At 39.6% G+C, this 24,032-nt stretch overlaps 1 protein-coding gene across 1 annotated transcript; it reads left to right on the top strand.

Moving 5' to 3' along the window:
* Nucleotides 1–17,295: 17,295 nt before the first annotated feature.
* Nucleotides 17,296–20,905, top strand: setmar (SET domain and mariner transposase fusion gene). The gene is made up of 2 exons (XM_044174729.1): nt 17,296–17,488; nt 19,718–20,905. The coding sequence occupies exons 1-2, from the start codon at nt 17,387–17,389 to the stop codon at nt 20,513–20,515; spliced, it is 900 nt and encodes a 299-aa protein (XP_044030664.1). The 5' UTR covers nt 17,296–17,386; the 3' UTR covers nt 20,516–20,905.
* Nucleotides 20,906–24,032: the final 3,127 nt, after the last annotated feature.

Below are 24,032 nucleotides of genomic sequence, written 5' to 3'. Positions count from 1 at the left end.
ATATAACATTATAGGTATCTTTTCATCATGTCTTTCAGTAAGATGGCATGAAACAACCATCTGCTTTCTCTGCAAAAAGTTAGACGGTAATATGTTGAGTTACTTGCAACCCATCAGTGTCTCTTCAAGGTCCATAACTCCACCACAATGCAAATCTCAATCTCAGTGGTTCACTGTCTAGAAAAGTGAATCTCCAGTGGGAGCCCAGAAGTTCTGTTTGTTTCTGATGTTGACTGACAGCTCTGAGCTTTGTGGCGCAATCAAACGATCTCTGTTTAGTCTCCCCTGACAATATGCTCATTCTCGTATATGCTCTCTCCTGTGAAGTATCCTTCACTGGTGTATAAACAGTTAATGAATGATCAGCAATATAATATAGCAATTGTAATAACATTTTTTTTTAAATAATTATATTTTTAGATTTTAAGCACTTGTTATTTTTAAAGTATTTATTTAAATACTTCTTAACTGTCATGATATTTGAACAAACTCCAACCACCATGAGATGCAGCTAATAGCTCTGTAAGAAATCAAGAAAGTTTTTTGTCACATACTCAATAGTTTTATTCCTGAACATGTAATTAGTTGACAAATTATAAACATTTAAATCTACTTTATAGACTAGTGTTATAAACCTTGTAATAATTGATTAGAAATGCTTATAAATTGCTTATAAATGCAAATAAAACAAAGTATTATTGATACACATTATAGATCTCAGATAAATGATATATCCCAGATAAAGATAAGACTTAGTCAAATCAGTTACTGGCAGTGCACTACTGTCAGTAGCTGATTTGACTTTGTGTGCATTGTGCACCAAGAAATGCTGCTGATGAAATGGGTTAAACGCTTTCTCATACTACTGCTTTTCTTAGTGTATAGAGATGTCAGGAGATGCTGCAAGGAAAATGTCAGTGAATGTCATGGACCACAGAGAGACCTGTGTCCTACGCTGAGAATGATGGACAGAGGAATGCAAAGCAGGAGTGGTCTGGCATTTGTTAAACCTGCGCATTGAAACTGCTACTTTGAAAAATCCACTGCTGTCCTTTTATCTGCACAGAACGGACAAGCCTTTATACTGTCTCAGTGGGTAGCCTAGTAACAGACCGGAAATCAGCTCATTGGGACAGCTATCAATGAAAGCTTTTCAAAGCGTGTGCTGGAGACTGCACCGTGTCCTATCCCAGTGGCCTGTTTCCATGACAACACCTCCCTCCATCCACCTGCGGGTACTGGCAGCCAAGTGAGAGAAGTCCCCAGAGCCTGAAATACCACTGACAAGGTCAACACCCCGCAGGTGGGAAACCACTAAAACATGATGTACGCTTTCAAAGGTGTGGAGCAAGAAAAGCTCCATCTTTGCACTGAAGGTGAAGTAGAATGGCACAGCACGCTCCTCAGCTGGCCTTCATGTCTCTTTTTCTTCTGTCATGCTTGAGGTGAACTATGTAAAACTGCAGCTGAAGACAGGATGAATACTGTGTGAGAAACAAAATGTAATTGTCAAACAAATGTCAAATATTTGCGCAGTTATTGTTTCAAGCATGGGACAATCTTAAAAATAATGCAAACAGAGGTTAGCCTTCAAGCAAGTTTCTAAGCTGGTGGTATGTTAATGGGGAGTTTGTTTTAGAGTTGTGACCTGTCTGCTTCTGGCCTCAGCTCTCTGCTTTGACAGGCGGTAGAGCGCCCAGTGGCTCACAGCCTACAGGGGGACGTTTTTTTTCTCAATTTTCAGCTGATTTCCAACACACCCGCTACAGTCGCTGAGCGAAATTAATCAAAATTTTATCTTTGTCTAGTGGGAAGGCAGGAGACAAGTCTGAGCAAGCTCCTGAATCTCTCCAGCCACTTAAAGCCTAAATGACTGAGTGCCTGCTCTAAGAGCTGAGGATAAACTAAAGAGATGGTGAAGGAGTAATTGAGCTTTGAGCACAGGAGAATGAATTCTGATTAAATCCAACTGTTAACCTGCATACGCTGCTGGCAACACTGCTTTTCTGCTTCTGATGCTGTTACGGTGGGAAGTTTCTAATATGCTTCTCACTGACCATTCGCTAAGCCCCCTAGTTACTGTTGCTATGCCTGCCAAGCTTTCCATTCCTAAACAGCACCTATGCAGCTTACAATGATATTTGGGGCAGATTTACCACTCAAATTCTTTTCTTATTTTTGAAACAATGGGTCCTTGATTTGACAGAGGTAGACAAAAGCAGGCTTCTCATTTCAGGCCTGGCTGAAATGACAACTTTCAATAGCAGATTTTTTCAGCTGTTGCTAGCTTATTAGGCTAACGTTAGCTCTATGATTTGGTTTCAAACGCTGTGTCCATCTCACATTTTAAGCTGACTTATTTAAAAACAAGAATCTGATAAAGATGGTCTTAAATATGCACTTGGTGACTATATATGATATCATGCTAAAAGACAGGTTAAAGCTAAGCCTATTTGGCTGCTTAGCATACATACTTGTTCATATTTTCTCACTTGCAGCTTCAAAGTAAAAGTTAAAATATTATATAATGTGTCTATTATACAATCGACATATGCGATCAATAAAAACACTTTTATATGGAAATCAATGTTATTAGATTCACAGACATAGGCATTTATATTTTTTTTTATTAAAAAGCAAAAGCCTGTCACCTTTGATACCATTCCTTTGAAACAAAATAACTTCTCATAAAGCCGAAACAAGTTTCACCCCACACAAAGTCACTTATGACAGCAAACCTGGTGATATTTTCCTCTTCCTAATTGACAGGTGCTTTTTCTCTCAGGCAAGATCACCCTTGGGTGGGGGTGGGGTGGAGGGTGAAGTGATGATATGACAACACTCCTTTTTTAGCTTTAGGGAGATTTCATATGTAGGTTGATGACTTGAACATATTTGCCCATTTGCCCTTTTTACAACCAAAATGATACTGTTCTCACAATTTGTATGTTTTGTTTAAGGCTAAATATTTTAACCCATTTTTCCTGCTGAGGTTCGTAGTTACAGAGAATTACACTATTTCTTCTGCACAGCACACCCTTGCACGAATAGTTCCAGTTTAACCCCTTTGAAGTTGAAACTGTAATTTCATTTTTAAAGAGCCTCTTCCAAAGCTGAGTGCAGTCATAGGCAGCTAAGTACATGAAACAGAAGTGAGAAAAGCAGAAAGCATTTCACTGCCTTTTGTAATCAACACAGCATTCAGCCTTTGATGGCTCTGAGTGCCCTGGCTCCTCACTACCTGTATTTGGACAATGTGATGAGCGCCACTCTTTGAGAAGAGATGATCATCAACAGGGTTCAACAGAAAGTCATCTCTCATAGATTGTTTATCCAAGAGAATGAGGAGGCATGCATAACCAAAGTTATCATGGCTCCTTGTTGGGTGCAATGATCACGCTGGCACAGCCTCAGTTATTTTCATTGTTCTAGGGAAGAGTGTATGTGTGACTTCACACCTCTTCCTGAGAGCAACTGGCAGCCCTGCAGAGGCAGCACCTGTGAGCCTCTTATTATTCCCAAACTCTCACACGTACAGATAAATTTAACTACTCGCAAAGTGCTTGTTACCCAGCAAGCCTTTGATGAACGACGCTGTGCAGAAGGTGGTGAAGTTGAAGCTCTTAGGTTTGCAGGACCTCCACCAACTTTTTAATGGAAGAAAAATGTAATTTGTATGTGATGTAACGTCAGCTCTGGAAAAAGTTGTATAATTAACAGAAATATGTAGTAGGACTTCGTATGGCATCGCTATCAATTTTAGCCACACTAACAGTGCCTCTAGGGAAGGCAATGTCGGCCAGTCCACCACTTTGGTTCAGACTGAAATATCTCAACAGCTATTGGATGTATTGCTATGAAATTCACGAGACATTCATGGTTCCCAGACAATGAATCCTAATGACGTTGGGGATCCCCTGACTTTCTGTCTAAGCAAGTCAAAGTTTTCACTTATCCAGTACAATATCTCATCATTTATCAGATGGATATGCACAAAATTATGTACAGATATTCATGGCCCCCGGACAATGTATCCTAATGACTTTAGTGATCCCCTGACTTTTCCTCTAACATCATGAAGTTGCCATTAGTGATTTTGAGTGAAATGTCTTGAAAACTATTGGATGCATTGCCATGAAATTTGGTACCAATATTCATGTTCCCATAAGGATGAATTGTAATCACTTTGGTGATCCCCTGAGCTTTTCATTTAGTGACATCATCTGGTCAAAATTTACATTTGTCCAAAACTTTGGTTTATGACCAAATACTAACGACATTTATTAGCCGCAGATGTACTTTGTGTTTAGTACAACAGAATATTAGCATGTAATTGCAAGCATGTTAGCATGCTGTTGTTAATCTTTAGCTCAAAGCACCACTGTGCCATATTACAGCCTTACAATGCTCTTAGTCTTGATTAATTATGTTTACATGAGTTTTCAGCATTGGCGCAGACCTTTGTGTCAGCACCTGCTGGATGTCAAAATATTTGATGTTTCTGAGAGGTGTACTTTCCTGGCAGTGTTTGAAGGAATGGAATTCCTTTCCTGGCAAGGTAAACACTAATCTATGCAAAGCTATGTGTATAGTGCCTTCATCATCTTACATTAGCTTTTCTATCAGAATGCAAATGGCTTATTCCAGGATTGGTCACTGAACAGTGGAAATGAGCATGAAAATGATGGTAAACAAATGCGTTCTCTGAAGGATAGGGGCAATGAGTTTCACCGGTGTCAACAAGACGTGAAATCTCTCATTGACGAGTGGTGGGACATCTCTCCGCAGCCTGGATCATTATTGCTTCTATACTACATACTAGCATACTGTGGTAAAAATCACAATAGAAGTGTGGAAACATTATCATTAGCATTTCAGTAATGTTAATCATCTGTTAAATGCATAATGAATTGTTGGACGGACTGTTCTGGGGTATTCTCCCAGGACCCAATTAAAGAGCTTCGCTTTTTGCCTGCAGCACACCATGTGTGAATGTGTGTTTAGTCTCACTGCTGACACAGAGGCTTGAAGCTCATTTCCATGTTCATAGCTCTTACTGTTACAGTTGTGTCTTTATTCAAACAGGCATATAAAGTGCTCTGTAGTAATGGAAGTCAAAATCCATGGGAAAAACTGGCTAAATTCCAACACAGAATATAAAATTGTACAGAGTAAACTAAAGACCATTTTAATAAGCACATGCATTCCTGTTTCAATTGATGGTGAAACAATAATACAATCGGAGGTGGCCTCACTCCATTACTTTACGGATTGCCTGGTCATCAAAACAGTGCAAAATGTTCTCTTATATTGATTGTTTGTGTGTGTGTGCACACAGTAATTGGCCACACATGTGCATGTGCTATATTTGTGTTTGTGCATTAGTGTTACGATAAATGTAAGCCATTAAATTTCCGTCTTGCGTAACAACATTTTCACTATGTTTTGGCCTGACCTTTTGCTGCCTCTGACTTTTCCTCCAGCCCCACTGTGACAATAGAAAGCAGGTCAGGAAAGGTCAACCATCTGTTGACTTACAAAATCCAAATGGGTCTTGCCTTTATGAAGCCCCTCATTTGCATTAGAACATGAGAGGCAGTGAGTGTTGGAGTGTTCGCACTGCCTTCTTATGTTATTAGGAAGATTGTGTGTAACATTTATGAGAAGGCAAAGTATCTCTGTGTCAAGATCTCAAGAGCTGAGACAAAAGACCTTGATTTTACTCTTCAGGCATTTCTGAGCTTAGAGTTTTGAATGGACTGGTCAGGATTGAGGCTACAGGTTTAGAAAATTTTGCTAGCTGCTAGGCACTAGGGATAGCAATGTCAGTCTGAAGGTTGGTTGGTCCATTACATTGGTCTGAAATATCTCAACAAATTATTGTATGGATTGAAATTACATATGGAACAGATATTCATGGTGCCCAGATGATGAATCCTCATGATGTTGGTGATCCCCTGACTTTTTCTCTAGTGCCACCCGCAGATCAAAGGTAACATATCCAGTAAAACATATCAACACTAGATGGAATGGCACAAAAATTTGTACAAACATTCATGGTTCCCAGTTGATGAATCCTAATAACTTTAGTGATCCCTTGAATTTTCCTGTAGCTGAGGTTGACATTTGTGGCTTTGACTGAGATGTCTTAACAACTGTAAAGACATTCATATCTCCCTCAGGATGACTTGTAATAACTTTGGTAATCCCCTGAATTTTCATCTAGCACCATCATCAGGTCAAAGTTTTGATTGGTTTATAACCAAACACCTACAAAACATTTCCATCAACCTCACCGTGTGTTTTGTGCTAATTAAGTTTAGCTAAACTAATATGTGGACATGGTAAACATTATATCTGCTAAACATCAGCATCTTACCATTGTCATTGTAAGCATGTTAGCAGCTAACTGTTTCTTGCCCCTGCCAATAGTGAATATTTGCTCAAGGGATCATATTCACTAGTTACTAGGTTGTTTTTTATACAAACACAATTTGGCTTCCATTGTTCAAAAGCTTTTTCCATGATGATGACACAACATTAATAAAAACATATGTTGTAATCATTCTCCATTGTGATTAGCGCAAACTGACTTCTCATAGACACACATAGAGACAGCTCAGAGAAATATGGAGCCAGTTTAGTTGCGTGATCATTACTGAGGAGGGGCTGAAAATGAGCAGTGAGTATTGTACACCACTGCTGACAGTTACAGAATCTACAAGGCAGAGACTGATATAATGGGAAATACACATTAAATGACGATGATCATGATGTGAAACCTGTGGCTTTGTACCTCTGTAATCCAGGGGCATCTTGTGTTGCTCATAACCCATGACTGACAGGTTGTCCTACTACTGGAACTGGGCCTGAACTGACCAGCAAGATTTAAATGAAAATGCTGTTTAACACTGATTTAATGTAGGTACCAGCTTGAGTTTGACAAGGCACAGTGAACATGTCTTTTAAACAAGGCTAAGGTAAGACACTCTTTTGTCTCTACACAGCACAAGTGGTCCTGCTGAGAAAGTGTTCACTGGTTATTAAACCCCATTTAAAACACAGACACTGACTCCTAGCCGGCTAAGTGGAAACAGACAAAGGGTATTGACTGGATTGGAAGAATTGAGCATCTTGAGAGATTCAACATGCTTGGCTGACTTGATTTGTTGAGGCTGTGCATTGATTGCTGGAGATTCCCTTTACTCTGTCAAACATTGTAAGACCTGTGTTATTCCATGTCATTCGAGGCGAGTGAAAGGAAACTGAATCACGAAATGTGATGTAACACGTGAAATCCTGAACTGGACCTGAACATTTGTAATCTTGTTTGTCATTTTATGCTAGTCATTTGATTTGATCATGCTGTATATTCTAAATCTTGATGAATCCAAATCACTATAATTTTAAGCAAGCCATATTGCTTTGTTTGGATGCTTATGTTAACATGAGAAATAAATGAATACATTTGTAAGATTTGATTTACAGATTTCTCATAGAAAATGGATGGGCTATGATGATTGCTGTCTCAAGCAGATCATCACTGTCACCACAGTATTATTAGTGGTGAGTTTCATTTTCCACACTTCTGTATGGTTCTATATATTTATTTTAATTAACAATGTTCTGCAGAAGCCCTGAGAGGCAAGTGAGATTTTTTTTCGGAGTCGGATCTAAATAGTTTTCTCTATTATGACCTAAGCACGGTGTAAAAGGTGCAAGGTGTAAAAAGTAAATTCCTTACCTTTTTTTTGTTTAATCTGCAAAACAGGTGGAAAAAAGTTTTTCCAGGTGAGAATAAAGGTTTTGCCAGGATCATTTTTCTAAGTTACTTTTTTTTCATCTGTGGAAACAGGTGAGGAACCTTAAAGTATTTCTCTTCTCTATTTGAACACCTTAAATGCTCACGTGTCAAGCATATTGTTTTAGAAGAAGTGACATGCATATCTTACTGCCAATAATGTGACTTGCAAATGAGTTTCTACAGGGTAACCACAGACTTATGGTAATACTGTGATAATGCTAACAGTATAATATAGAAACCATGTTTTTAATTTAAAGGTTAGCATTATGTTGAGGTGTGACTGGTGCAACACTGAGTTTGGAAATATTGTGGGTTTTTATTAATTAGTATTTCAGGCACTTTGCTGATTTACATGGCTTATTGGCTGCCTTATTTCAAATAATAAAGTACTAATTTCCATTAGACACATACAGTAATCCCTGTCAGGGTGACGCAATAAGGGGAATAGTGAAACTAACCACCCAGGAGGCCAATATAGGGAGGGAATCATTTTGGCTGAAATCATAGATTGACAGACTGAACTTTGTATCCAATATACTATCTGTACTGAACAAGATAAGACAACTTATAATCACTCCGTAGTGTATTTCATATTCTGTTAGGTAATGCCTATAAAGCCTTCCAAAAGGCAAAAAATTTACAAATATGACTAAAAATGGTCATGTGGCAACTAGAGTATAAATAAGGGTCAATAATGTACAGTATGAATTGTCTGATACTGTAATCAAAACTATTGACCATTAATATGCATTTTTTTGCAAATAGTAAAGTTAAGGACCATATGTGTTCTGTGCAGAAGCAGTCTAATATTTACTCTGACAGCTTAATGTCAGCAGTGCTAATTATTCACATTGCTGTCAGTAACATGTGATGTTCCACATATGTGTCTTTGCATCTCTTCCACAGCTGCCTGCCAGCTTTTGTGCCTGGTCCCTGAGCAATGTAAGATGTCAATGCATGGGGTCCTTATAAAGTCATCAAACATTTTGAATTCAATTTAGGAACCAAGTGTAATTCAATTTTCAACAATCCACTCTAGATAGCGCTTTTTATACTTTGCTGTCCACATTGATCTTAGTACAAAAGGTGCTTTCAGACAGCAAGTGGTTATTGCTACTGCACCACTGGTCCAATGTCAACACAACGGCTGCCCTACTGCCAAGGTAGGCGGCTATCTTGCTATCTGAAAATACCGTTACCTTTCTCAAGTATTGTGTAAAAAAACAAGTAATGGTTAGTTAATTAATTAATTGATGTTTTCACATGTATATCTACAGAGATTTGTAAAAGATATTAGATCAAGTTTCCTGTAGCTTTAAAAGCAGGGTGTCTGCAGATTCTTGATTTATTGTGCAGAACATGTACAGGTCAGTGATTTGACATGTTAGTCAAAGTGCATAGCCTGATCAAATACAACACAGAGATTTCTGAGATTAGACTGTACAGCTGACGAAAGGGACCCAATACACTGAAAAACTTTGGAAGCTAAGCTATCTGAAGCAACAATAAGAACCCCAGTCTTATCTGAGCTGTAAAAAGTTGTCCAGTCCAGTCCTTAATGGCAGTCAGACAATTGTACAAAACGGTCAGTTTGTCAGTCTCATCATACAGCTGGATATCATCAGCATAACAGTTATAAATAATAAGAAACACTAAATAAAACTTTATTTATAGAGCACTTATCAAAACAATTTTTTTTTCAAGAACCTTGGAAATAAAAGGTAGTTTGGAGATTGGAAGATAGTTTTCCAGGAGGGTAGGATCAAGCAAAGGTTTTTTAGGCCTGGCTGGACACAACCAGTTTTAAAGTAATCTGGGAGGCAGCCAGTAGACAGCAAGCTGTTCAAAATAATTAGCAAATGGGGCGGAATACAATCCATAACTTCCAATAAAAACCTAGTTGGGATTTTGTCCAGAGGGCTGGAGGATATTCTCATAAAAGACATGATGTCTGTGAGTTCAGGCAGAGTAACAGCAGAAAAATTGCTCTAAGAATCCCTGAGCGGGTGATCCACATCTAAAAAGGCAGGATTGGGGGTAATACCAGATCTTATTAACTCCACCTTTCCAGCAAAGTGCAAAAGAAACTTTCAGCATCACAATCAGCAGAGGCACACGGAGAGGCAGGGTTAACTAACTGATCCACAGTCTTAAATAGGAATCTGGGGTTGTGCTGATGGGCAGAAATATATGCAGAGAAATGACATGTTCTTGCATCCTTCACCATCTTATTATAAAGGAGTAATAACTCTTTCATAGCCTCAAAGGGGATTTGGAGACCTGATTTCTTCCATCTGCGTTCTGCTCTTCTGTATTTCCTTTTACAGCTTTGAATACTGTCATTTAACCATGGCTGTTTTCTAGTCTTTGAGTTTGGTCTATTTTTCAGAGGAGCTATGAGATCTAAGGTTGAAGAGCACAGGTAGTTAAAAGAATCAACCAAATCGTTGGTGTTGGAGGAAGCAGGAAACACATTGCCAGGAGAATTGAACAATGTACAGAATTTTGAGGTACTATGCTCATTAAGGGCACACATACTTAGAGCAGGATAATTCAGTACTAGCAGCCTGAGATTCACAATTAAAAGCAATGCATAAGTGATCAGATACAAACATGTCCCTGATTTCCACAGATGGTATTCTCACACCCAGACTAGGTCTAAAGTGTGGCCATGGGAATGAGTTTGGCCAGATACATTTTGCTGAAAGTTAAAAGAGTTAGTGACATTTAAAAAATCAGCAGCAAGGGCATTAGAAGACTCATCAACATGAATATTAAAACCACCACAAAGAACAAAACAAGACTGGATAAAAAATTCAGGGAGTTCCAACAAGAAGGAGCCAGCTGGTTTAGGGGGACGATAAATAATAGCAAATATGACTAGGAGTGGGCCACCAAGTTTAAACATGAGCACTTCAAAGGAGGAAAAATCATTGCAAGCTATAAGGTTCCATTGTAAATGCTTCCTATAGACAGTAACAAGGCCACCGCCATGACCACAGTCCCTAGAGCGGCAAAAAGCAATCATAATCTGGAGGGCATAATTCAGCCAGCTGACTGTGATCACCAGGATGTAACCAGGATTCTGTTAAAAACATGAAATCTAAATCAGTAGAAGAGATAAAATCATTTAAAATAAATGTTTTATTAGAGAGGGCTCTTACAATGAGAAGAGCAATCTTAAAAGTCTGTGTTGGGTTAGAGCTGAAGTTGAGACTGGAGGTAGGGTTCTGGCCCAGATCTTTATTAAATTATTATTATTGCCTTGTCAGCTGTGTCTGTTTCGTATTAAGGATCTATGCAAAATTACCACAGGAATTTTAAAAGTAGTGCTAGAAAATGGGAGTGTCCCTCCAGTGGAGAAAAGTCGTGCGTATCCAGGATGTCAAACCTGTTGGCCAGATACAGAAATGTTCTGCACCAAACACGCATTCGCACAAGTTTCAATATGAGGGGAAAAAATTGCTCTATCCTTGATGCTTTACAACTCCAATTCATATTATATGGAGACAAGAAGTAAAGTAGAGGGATGGGGTATAATAACAGAAAAAACTGGAGTCACTGAAACACAGCATAGGCACACTCCATACACACACGGTGTATGCGTTACTAGCAAGCTACAGTGCGTATGATGCTAGCTAGCTACACCTAATGTCTGTATATTCAGTACTGTTTGGGCCAAAACATGGAGTGCAACAGCATCCAGTGATCAAATTTGCAGCACACCTTTAAAGTTTTGGGTCGCACTTTCTCTACGATACACTAATAAGACGTACTTTGTATCAAATTACAACGAAACTGGAATTAATGTATTCTTTATCAGACAGTAAACAAACAAATTATACCCTAATTAGACACCACACACCTACATTATGCTGTAATTAGAAACCGCATATAATGCCGTATTAGACCCAAAATATACTATACTTAGACACTATTATACCAAATTATACTCTAATTAGAAACCAAATAGGAGATATACAAGATCATAGTCTAATTAAATAAAATAGTCTGCATTACCATATCAGATCCAAAAAATGCTACAGTTAGATGCTATTCTACCCTTATTACCAAATTATACTATATTAGACACCACATTTAATGCTGCCAACATGGGCCTACGATAGCTTAATTAGACAACACAGGCGAGAAATGGGTAGAGGTTAGTCGGTTGTACTGTAGGTATGAATGTATTTCTTTATTATATATAATATATATTGATATTTTTCAGATTATATTTGGGTGTGTAAACTACCTTCTACCCACTTCCCACTTGTTGTTACCCTCAACTAATAGTTGGTGTGCGAGCACCCGGGGAATTCTTTTGCCTGAACACCCTGGGAGAAGGAGAACAGGGTTGCAGTCGAATAGTCTTTTTTGCTTAGGAAGGTTCCTAACTTAGTGAAATGACCCGGAAGTATTTAAGTGGCAGACATGATAAGAGCTATTCCAATTTTCTAAATGCTAAGGAAAGGTACTTCAGTGCTTCCTTTCATATCTCCTTTAGCATAGAATACACTGGACCATCCTTTACGAAAGGAAAGGAGATAATGCGTGGGTCACATCTTTCACCCCGTCCAGGCGCTGTCTCTCCCTCTTCATCTCTTTGCAGTTTTCATGCATTAGTTCTGTGTTATTGACTGGGTAGTTGCTGTGGCTGCTTTGTCATACAGTATGTTGATGTTCAAGTTTAGGCTTCTGCTGTAGTGTAAAACTCAAATTGTTATCAAATTCAAGTTATCCTGGCCATTCCAATGAATGAATAAAAACATGAATATATCACGCACCATTTAGTATGATGTTATTATAATGACTAATCTTCTCTCATTACCCCCAACTGTGACTGACTTCCAGCTTCCCTGCCTGCATTCCTGTTTTTTTATTTTCATTCCAACCTTGTTACTGAAGTAATATTTTTCTCTGGTTGGCCACATTTATATTGCCTGCATGAAACAACAGGGTATAACACACAAGGCGAAATAAGATGTGCTTTTTGTAGTCCATCTTCGGAACATTGTAGTATACCATGCCAGACCCGTGTCAATAACATCCACCATCGCATAATTACGTCGCCTAGTGTGAGTGCAGTCGGATTCTCTTAGCACCGTGGTTGTCTTAGGTCCTAATGTTAGTGTTTAGAAAAAGACATAGGAGGGACTTTTTGACTGCAGCAAAGGCAGAGGTAAGTTTGTGCATTACATAGACAGATTTCAATATAATATTACAATTAGCTTAGCATGAGTCTTGCACATTATTTGCTCGTTCACAGGCGAACAACGAAGTGGAACGGCCCACATGTGAAGCACCAGACTCAAGCAAACCGCAATACACAAAAAATCACTGAGTGCATTTGTTAAAATACCACGTGTGTTTATTTAAGCCATGTACTAATATATGCGAATCTGTGCATAAATTATCTATGTTTGTCTAGTAATACTATTTAGGCTATTAACTAGAGATCTAGTAATGGCGACCCGTCATTACACCAATATTGCATTAATGTGTGGTTAGGGTTAGATATATGATTTCCCTTTAGTTTATGGTACGGTTTATTTTGTAATGTGTCACATATTAGCCTCTAAGAAAGTCTAATAAGATCTAACAGTGAGAAATAAAGATGGATTTCACTTTAGTTCACGGTACAGTTCTGTTGTATTGTGTCACGTATTAGCCTCTAAGAAGGTCTAATAAGATCTGCCAGTGGGAAATAAAGATGCAATGTCCTGGCAGCTTCCATAATGTTACTGGGGTTAGTCCTAACTGGTATGGGAGTAGAGCGCCCATTGAGGAAGCACGTATTGCTATGTATTACTACCTACAAACTCCATGGGACTCCGGAGAACATCCAGGCTACGAGGGACGTGTGAAGTAGCGACCAGATGTCCCCCGATGTGGTTTGACTTTACGGTACAGTTTGCTTCTAATGAGCAACAAATGACCCTGTAAGAAAGAACTGTGTTAAAGGCCAAATAAAAGTATTGTCCTCTGTGTTTCGTCTGACTATTTTAAAGGCTATGTCCGATCTAATATAGCATTACATTTGTCTAATTACAACCTGTGTTGTCTAATTACACTATCGTAGGCCCATGTTGGCAGCATTAAATGTGGTAAATTACAGCATAATTTGGTAGTGTGGGTAGAATAGCGTCTAACTGTAGCATATTTTGGATCTGATAAAGCATTGTATTTGATTTAATTAGACTATGATTTTGTAAAATGGTGTCTAATCGTGTCCTAATTGGTTTCTAATTAGAGTATAATTTGGTATAATCATGTCTAAGTATAGTATATTTTGGGCCTAATACAGCATTATATGCGGTTTCTAATTACAGCATAATGTAGCTGTGTGGTGTCTAATTAGGTTATAACTGTGTTTGTTTACTGTCTAATAAAGAACGTATTATTTCTAGTTTTGGTGTAATTTGATACAAATTGGTAGAAAAGTGTCAATATATGCAAGTCCCGAGTGTCAGTTAGGGCGAGCAGAGAAGCTTGCTTATGTTGTCGCTCTAGTTTTTCACTGGTATGCTGAGGACAGCCAGTAGAAAGGCAAAATGTTTTATAAAATAAAGACAGATTTTGTTTAGCTGTGTACAGTCTTGACTAATTTGTCTCTTAGTAAATTTCTAACAAACTTAATTCATTATTAAAACTCAGAGTGAAGCGCTAACTATGTTGCTATCCTCAGGTGGCTGATGAACCCCCTTGACTCTTCGCTTAATTGCTTTTGCAAAATCTTGTCATGTGAGTGAATCACACTGTCACTGCAGTTGCCTGGCAGCAGAGGAAGGCACCCAGTAGTCTCATGCGATGACTGCGACAGGATGCGCAAATGTGGGCTGAAGTCATCCTCCTGTGAATCGTGTTTTCACCCAAAAGTTTGAATGCAGTGAAATTTTGTTTGTTTGTTTGTTAATGCTTGATTCTTTCTTTCTTTCTCACGTTTTTTACTTTGATTTTAAAATACAATCCCTGACTTTTCTGGTGCTCTCTGTGACTAATCTGAGCATCTCTGCATCCTTGTTTGTTTCACTGCCTTTGATGGCCTTTGATGAACTCAGCGGAGGAGTCAGAAAAAGCCCCTTTGAAACCTCTGGAGTCAACTCATCATGATCATGCATACTCAAACAGACAAAGGCAGATGAGGGAAACCTTTGAAATTTCCTTTGTTCTCCACTGTCAGACCAGTCAAGAGTGCATCCACTCGGCCACTGCGCAGCTTTCCTCACAAGCTGGGAGAAGCATCGCAGCCAATTTGAGGCCAAGTCAATCAGCACAGTAGCAAAGGGAGTGTTGTTGATAATCTCCCCAGAGAACATGCTCTACCATGCCTTTGGTTCATTAACTCTCCAACCAATTGTAGTCCAGCCTCCTTTGTGTTGGTGTGTGTGTGTGTGTGTGTTTTCATTAAAGCCAAAGGATCCCTGTCAGTGGCACCCACGCAAGACCCCCAACAACCTGCCTCATCTGGAGCAAGGGAAGCTGTTGTCAGAAGACACAATGAGAACCACAATGTCAAATCAAAGGCCCTTTTAAAGGCTACAAGAAAACAAATGAACACATGTTAAATTATTCAATTAAGGGATACACCCAAACTTAACCTGAAATCTGTAAAATGTAAAATAAAATGATACATGTTTAGATTAAGCAATGGAAAGCATATTATTGCTCTAAAATATGTGGTACATGAGACACAAAGATATGTGGGAGGAATGGTTTCATGTCCCTAGCCCCTTTTGGAACATAATTCATAATGATAGAAAATGGGAAATTGTCATTTTATTCTAATTTCAAATAAGTTGTTTAGATATTACCATTTAGTTATCTTTCACAAAAAATGTTGTGCATTTGTTGAATGATTTAATCATTAATAATCTATTTCTCTACATTTCTCAAGTTCTTAAGTATGAGTTTGTGGATGTATGGCTTAGAGTGTGATACCTTTTTATCTCTATCTTGACAGGAACCCCCTTGAAACTGATGTTGATCTTTAGCCAAGCTAGCAGCATGACTCTAGGGACTGCAATGTCAGTTTGTCAGTTGTTCAATCCACCACTTTGGTCTCAACAACCATTTATTTATACTGTACATAAATATACTGTACTGTATATTAAATTATATGTTCACTGTTGAAAATTTGGATTCATTTGGGGGCATCACACAGGACACAATTCCCAACTGATCAACTAAAGTGAACTTGTTTAAATGTCTGTTGGAAGCACTGACTGTAGAGCACAACGCAACAGTTGAGTCATGAAGCCTGCATTCTTTTAGCACTAACCTCTGTTGTTGTCAAATCAGTCAAACTGTCAATCAGTTTGTTGTCAAATACTTGTACCATTCACTTCTAACACTGCAGCTTGTGATCGAGTATGCAATCTCTGAAACCTAGATGCAGGACTAACAACTGAGATCTAATTTTTCCCAAGGACAAAGATGGAGGCTGATTCTCAAAGAAAAATCCTTGGTCACCTGTGTGTAGCAGTCAAAATGCCAGCTGACAATGTGACTTCCCCCATCTGCCTCAGATAGCCACCAGAGAATAAACCACTGCATGTCACTTACACATGACAACACTGTAACACCATAGAAAGGTTATGGAAACCCAACACAACTTACTAAGTCTACTGAAAAAAGAACGACATTCCAACAAAATGACAATTCATTCTCCTCTCCAGAGACTCTTCAGTCATGTGCAAAACATTAATTTTTCACCAGTCTGGAATCATCAGCTGTTGTGTGACAGTAGACACCAGAGTTCAACAAACACAGCTGAATGGTGTAAATTAACTTCTGTGAGAAAAGGCCTTGAATCAGGACTCCTGTCTCGGGCCTTCTCACAGGCATACTCACATGGCCATGTTTTCAACTTTGTGTGGTCATGCAGGAAGTCTTATTCATTTGCCACATCTTGAGAAAGATGAAGAGTGTAAACGAGGGCTCCATTTTAAATGCAATTTCAAGTGTTTGGCATAAGATTTGATTGATTCCCTCTATTGTTCAAACATCTATTTCTCTTCATCTCTCTTGCTCAATATGCAAAGGTTCAGTTGTGGATTCAAAAGAGGAATACCAGTGATAACCACTTTGCCTAACTAGTCCTGCCATCTGCAGGCCATGTGCCATTACTACAGTTGTCTGAATCCACTACTGGACACATGCGCTCAGGGATGGCAATGAGGAATAACTGGAGATGTGAGGGCAAATACTGAGCAAAGAAAGAAAGAAGCAAAGTAAGAAAAACATTGCTGAATAAATGGGATAGCCAATTGGTGTGACACTGTGAGATTACTTTGATCGTTTCTAAGAAGTAATGCTCTCCAGTCTTACCCTCACAGTAGTTCAGACTAAACAATTATCTCATGCTGTGTTGTATTTGTCCTTAATGAGCTCCTGCCCACTTGGTCCTGAGTACGGCCAGATGGTCAAACCACACGATGCATAATTACAGTGATGTAATAATGCAGATACGTCACTAGAGGGTGCTAGCCTGTAATTAAACTGCCGGAAGCTGTAGCTTCTACAGCCATGGTTTCTGTACTTCCCAGCTGATTTGCCGCTGTTTCGTCGGAAATTTCGGATATGAATATTAACAGACATGTTGCGGATTTGAGCAACGGCCTCGAGAATGTTCCTGTTTCACTTGAGGGGAGTTCAGCTGCACTGACATTTCCTGAATTTCGGGTAACGTTACGTAGCATGTCTCTCTATATAGTTGAACCGCATGAGTCGAACACGTTGAGCTAAAGTTACAGTCGTCCGGTAAATGTACAGATATTTTAGCAACATAAACATCCGTTAAGTCCACCATTTTAGTAACCACTGCTACTTTTTGGATCAAAATAGGAATCCAAACTGATTTACAGTGAGAATAGGCTTTGAATCCTGACTTTTTCACTCTACATTCTCTTCATGTGATCTGGGAACAGATGGGCATACAGTAGATGCATCCAAAGAGCTGTAGGTCACCAGTGTCACTCCCCTTTATATCCCTCTGATAATAAATCAAAAATACATATTTTCCCTCTAACCTGTAGTGCTATTAACCCATCTAGATTGTTTTGGTGTGAGTTGCGGAGTTTTGGAGATATCGGCTGTAGAGATGTCTGCCTTTCTTGAATATAATGGAACTGCATGGCACTGGAAATTTTGCACTTTCATGTAGGAACTATTTAAAGTTCTCACATAAAACTGCACACAACAGGGTCTGTGGATTATCTTGAATAACCGGATCATGATTTCTGGAAAGAGACATTGCTGTTGAGTTTTTCAAATGTTTTTTTGTTGTTGTTTTTTTTAGCACCACAAGCTGAGTGCTATATTATATTCAAGAAAGGCAGACATCTCTACGGCCGATATCTCCAAAACTCTGCAACTCACACCACAACAATCTAGATGGATAAATAGCACTACAGGTGAGAGGGAAAATATGTATTTTTGATTTTAAATGGATACTATAGCCTGACAGATACTGATCATTTAAAAAATACTATAGTGATAATTTGACAGACAGTCATTTTGTAACATTTAAACCCATAGGACTGTTAAACCCATAAACCCATTTAAACCCATAACACAAACAAACAACAGCTTGTTGTTTTTAAAGAATTGTGACCACGATACATGTATGCACTGAGTTTCTGCCTCAAACATATCTTTGTTATTTATCAGACAACATACAGTATACACTGATACCAATATACAGTAAGCCAGTATCAGCCAATATATCAGTCTAGCACTAATAAATACCCACTCAAAGTTGTGAAAAACAAGAATTGTGGAGATATTGTGATGCTGCTATTATGTAGAACCCACAGGACATGAGACATGCTCAAACTTCAGAAAACACACGTTTTAAGAGTGAATATTAATTATGTGCTTTTCATTTTCACTGCATAGCACTACCCCCATGCAATATGTCATATACTGTATACAATAGCTTTAGGGGTGGGATAAAAGTCTCAGTTGACATGTGTTAGGAAAACATAATAGGGGGGAAAAATCATAATAATTATAAAGAATTTTAGTTATGATGCAAATTTTGAAAGAAAAACCAAACTCTCAAAGTCCTTCTTAAGCTTTGTCTAGAAAACCCCTGGCTGTGGCAAAAACTCATCAAAACCTAGTGGTTATCGACTCCATGAAATGAAATCCATTGTTTTACCAGCAGGTGGCAGCAAATCCTTCCATACTGCAGCCACATGTCTGACTACAGTTCAGGGAATCAAAAAATAACTGCCTCTCTACAACCAAAGGAGTTGTCCTAGTTAACACTCCTTGCTCATGATGCTCTAGACCTTTCTGACTGCATTATAATGCAACCAGTTTTTAAATTAATCCTAAAGACATACAAGTCATATCATTGCTGAATGTGGTGAAACTATAGGTGTACGGTAATGCGGTTGTTAAAGTAGGTTGATGGGTTTCAAGTTGGTAGTTACAAAGCATTCAGACATGTGCTCTAAAACACATTTCCCATAAATTGGAATTAGGCCTGCAACTAACAGTTATTTTAATTACCGATTTATCTATAAAAGTGCCTGTCACAGTTTCCTAAAGCTCAAGGTGGTGTCTTCAAATGTCTTGTTTTGTCTGATCAACCCAAATATATTCACTTTACTATCACATAAGCAGCAAAACTTCATAGTTGAGAAGCTGGAACCAGTGAAAGTTTGGCATATTTGCTGGATAAATTGACTGAAATGATTGATCAGTTATCAAAATAGTTGCCGACTAATTTTCTGTCGATCGACTAAAGGATGAATCAAATCATTATTTTAGCTGTAAATCAAAGATTTCCAGGAATTATGGACGTTTTGGCCTAATTTGCTTTTTAAATTTCTCTTCAACTGTTTTTGTTGTTTGTTTGTTTTGTTACTTACAGCTCTGTTAAACTTTGTTGTCATTTTTCAGTATTCCCCAGATAATATTCAGGGACCAGGATGCACTATTGACCCCAGTGAAGTCACCCTTCCTGGATGTTCCTGCCTGTCCCACTCCTGCTTCGCTGAGAGCTGCTCCTGCCTGCAGACACATGGGCAGGCATACGACAGCACTGGCACACTGCTGAACCTTAGCACAACAGACTCTGGTTTCTGCTCACCTGTGTTTGAGTGTAATGCCCTTTGCACCTGCAGCGATGCCTGCTGTAACCGGGTGGTGCAGAGAGGGCTAAGACTCAGGTTGGAGGTTTACAGCACCAAGAACAGGGGCTGGGGAGTACGGGCATTAGAGGCGATCCCGCATGGGACGTTTGTGTGCGAGTATGCAGGAGAGTTGATCAGTTTGGAGGAGGCCAGATGCAGACAGCTTGCCCAGAGATCTGAGGAAAATAACTACATCATTGCCGTAAGGGAGCATGCAGGTACGGGCTCCATCACTGAGACGTTTGTGGACCCTGCCGTGGTGGGAAACGTAGGCCGCTTTCTCAACCACTCCTGCCAGCCCAACCTGTTCATGCAGCCAGTCCGTGTGCACTCTGTGGTTCCTAGACTGGCGCTGTTTGCTGGACGGAACATTGAAGCACAAGAAGAGCTGACGTTTGACTACTCAGGAGGATACAATAACCAACCTCCCGTAGAGCTGCTGTCCACGCAAAGTGACGCTGCCGTACAGGCCAGGAGGACAGATGGACTCCAGAGGAAAGAGTGCCACTGTGGTGCCAACAACTGTGTTCGGTTCCTTCCGCTGGATTTATCTATTCTCAACTGAAATAATCTTAAGTAAAATTTCATCTCACGTTTGTTTTCATCTGAATTTCAAGAGGTGATTTGTTTCTGAATGATGGAGAAAAATTTTTTTGTCAAGCCTTCTGCCTTTTCTCCTGATTTTCTTTTAAAACTATGTCTATTTAGTTATGTCTTGATATATTTTCAGTTTCCCTGAAATCTTGGTTAATTCAGCCTCTCATTAGAACAAGACAATGCAACGTGTTAATGGCTCCATAAACACAATCAGCTGGATGAGTCATGTCTGTACCCGTCATTGTTTCCTGTTTACTCCCCGGTGTCTCCTGCTCTGCCACTGTCTCCCACTCAATGTAAGAGGATGCAATTAAAACAAAATCTCAAGGCAAGAAAAACATTTTTCTAAGAGTGTAAACTTGTTGACATTCCTGTCTGTTCTTTTACTTCAATCCATTTCATCTATCAGGGGTTGCTTGTTCTGTATAGGACATTTCCCATCAGATTTATGGTCTTGCAGCTTGTCCTGGCACATCCAAGTCCCATTTCTCACACACACAACACATGAATCTGGAAGGAGCAGAAACATCATTTGCACTGACAGAGAATGAAGGAATAGTGTTTAAGATGTTTCTTTTAATATCCACATAGGCTACAGAATTGATCTTTACACCATTTTAGTTGCCAAGACTTTTTGCAATAAGAAGATGTCACGTCAGTCAAAAACAAAACATTAAAATTCTCAGAGTAATAGCTCAACTTCACATTTCTTTTTTTGGCTTCATGCAATGCAGCCTCCCCGCTGTAGATATTCTCAGCTTCTCATCGCACTCAAACCTCAAGAGAGGTGGGGCCAATTAAAAAGGGCCAGGGGGTATTTTTTATATAGAAACAGAGTTTATTCCCCTGTCAAAGGAGGGGCGAAGGTGTCCCACTTTGGTGTGACCATTCTGAAATCAGGACCTTCTCCGTTCAATCTGCCCCGTTTCTAGTCTAGACCTGCTTTCATCTTATTAATATCCACATCTAGGTTAATTAGGATGGAGGCCGTGTTTTATCCAGAAATGGGACCAGTGCTCCAGCCACACTGGGGCTGAGAGAGACTAAATGGTGGTGGGGGGGGATGGAAGCCCTCTGCCGATCGGAGACCACTGTCAAGTTGATTGGTTTTTGTGTCACCCAGTGGAGAGGCGAATGGTGCGGGATGTTGTTGACCTATATTTTCTCCTCTGTGAGGGTTACCTGAAATTTTATTTCTGTTCAAAATGGGCTGTTCTTTGCATTGTACCTAATCTGATCTAGTTGGACATTTTGGGACATGCGCCTATTCACTTTCTTGCCAAGAGTTAGATGAGAAGACAGATACCACTCTCATGTTTGTACGATAAATATGAAGGCACAGCCAGCAGCCAGTTAGCCTAGCTTAGTGCTAAGACTGGAAATGGGGAAACAGCTAATTTGTAAAAATGAGGCATTGTGACAAATATTCCGGCACATAACCCCTCATAAAACCACAATGCGTTGTTTTTACACTTTGTATCATGTATTATTAAACAAATGAGATATAACATGTTAATTAGTGAGATTTAGAAGGGCTTGTAGGTGGATTTTGTTACCTGTTTTCCCCGTTTTTAGCTAAGCTAAGATAACCAGCTGCAAGCGGTAGCTTCATATTTGACATATAAACAACAAAGTGGTATCGATATTCTCATCTAATGGACAATACAGCAAATAAGCGTACTTGCCAAAATGTTGAACTATCCCTTTAAACTGGTCAAATTGCAGTTAAGTGTGATCGGACACATACAGCGGTTTATTTACATGAGCAAGGTGCATGATACACATTTGAGAGAAAGAACAGTCAGAACAGCAGTAGAAAATATAGTTTGTATAATAGATGCTAAGATACAGTACATTATCAGAAATGCTGTACTGCCATGTGGGGGAATGTGGCTGGAGTTTAGCTGTGGCCCTGAAGAAATCTAGGACAGAGATTATGCAGAGAAAAAAAAAACCCAGGCATTCCTCAAACCAAAGGATAAAAATGTATAGAAAGTTCTGGGTCAGGGTTTCTCTTTCCACCATCAGCTAAATCAGGTGTGCAGTGGTCTGCTACCAATAGATTCAACATTTAATTTGAAGACAAGAAGCAGCCCTTAGTCCTTCCCCTTTCAATTTGTGGCCGTTTTTGTTGTGCCTTTGTGATAAACCAGATTCCACTGTCCTTTCAACAAATCTACTACGAGTATTTAAAAAAAAACAGTCTCTCTTCAAATACACGTCATTTTTGAGTCAGATGTCCCTGGAATCCCTATGGCAACCGGCTATGTGTACAGGAGGTGCTTTGGACAGCAGTGGTTGGTTCAGAGGTGCACGAAGGCTGTTATCAAATCCTGACTGTTGAAGAGCTGGGCTGCAAATGAATAGCTTCTTTCCAGGATGGTCACCTAGCAACCACCAGTTAATCACATGAGGTGAACTTCCCCACAGAACCCCCCTCCGCACCCCCTTCGTAGAAAACATGTCAAGGATGCCTTACAATGCAGGAGCCTGTTATGTCGTTTTGTGATGGTATTTTGAGAGTGGTAACAGACAACAGGTGTGTCTCGCATCTCAATAAATAATTCTTTGAAGGAAAATAAATGTTTTTAGAAGGCTATTGTCCTCGTTGTTTGAATGGTATTGGAGGTATACTTGGTGACTTTGCATAGTGGTGGCTTCAACTTGAAAACACAGCAAAATGTTTGAAAAATTGGAACTCCCAAAAACTGTGATGTTTCGTACCAAAAACAGAGAGGCAAAAGATCGATACCACTCTCAAGTCTGTCCATTAAATTTAAGGCTACAGCCAGCAGTTGTTTAGCTTAGCTTAACATAAAGACTGGAAACAGCTAGCCAGGCTCTGTCCAAAGGTGACAAAATCTGCCTATCAGCACCCGTAAAGCTCACTAATTGACTCCTTATATATTGTTTGTATAATATTTTAAAGCTCCAGCTACATATTTACCGTACAGTAGAGAGAGTGGTATTGATCTTCTCATCAAGGTCTCGCGAGAAAGCGCATAATGCAGGTGGATGCCCCCCTCGTGTCCTGGATTGTTGACTACCTGACAGGACAGCATGGTCAGCAACACTGGGGCCCCTCAGGGGACTGTCCTCTCTCCCTTCCTCTTCACCATCTACACCACAGACTTCAGCTACCACACAGAGTCCTGCCACCTTCAGAAGTTTTCTGATGACTCTGCTGTGGTGGGATGTATCAGCGGTGGTGATGAGACTGAGTACAGGGCTGCGGTGGGGAACTTTGTCTCATGGTGTGTGCAGAACCATCTGCAGCTCAATGCAACAAAGTCAAAGGAGCTGGTTGTAGATCTACGAAGAACCAGTGACCCCGGTTTCCATCCAGGGGGTCAGTGTGGACATTGTAGAGGAGTACAAGTACCTGGGAGTACACATGGACAATAAACTGGACTGGACCAAGAACACTCAGGCTGTTTACAGGAAGGGCCAGAGCCGCCTCTATTTCCTGAGGAGGCTGAGGTCCT

Source organism: Siniperca chuatsi, linkage group LG2 (assembly GCF_020085105.1).
Source record: "Siniperca chuatsi isolate FFG_IHB_CAS linkage group LG2, ASM2008510v1, whole genome shotgun sequence".
Lineage (NCBI taxonomy): Eukaryota > Metazoa > Chordata > Actinopteri > Centrarchiformes > Sinipercidae > Siniperca > Siniperca chuatsi.
The sequence above is the reverse complement of the archived record's forward strand: the minus strand, read 5'-3'. Positions and strand labels throughout refer to the sequence as shown.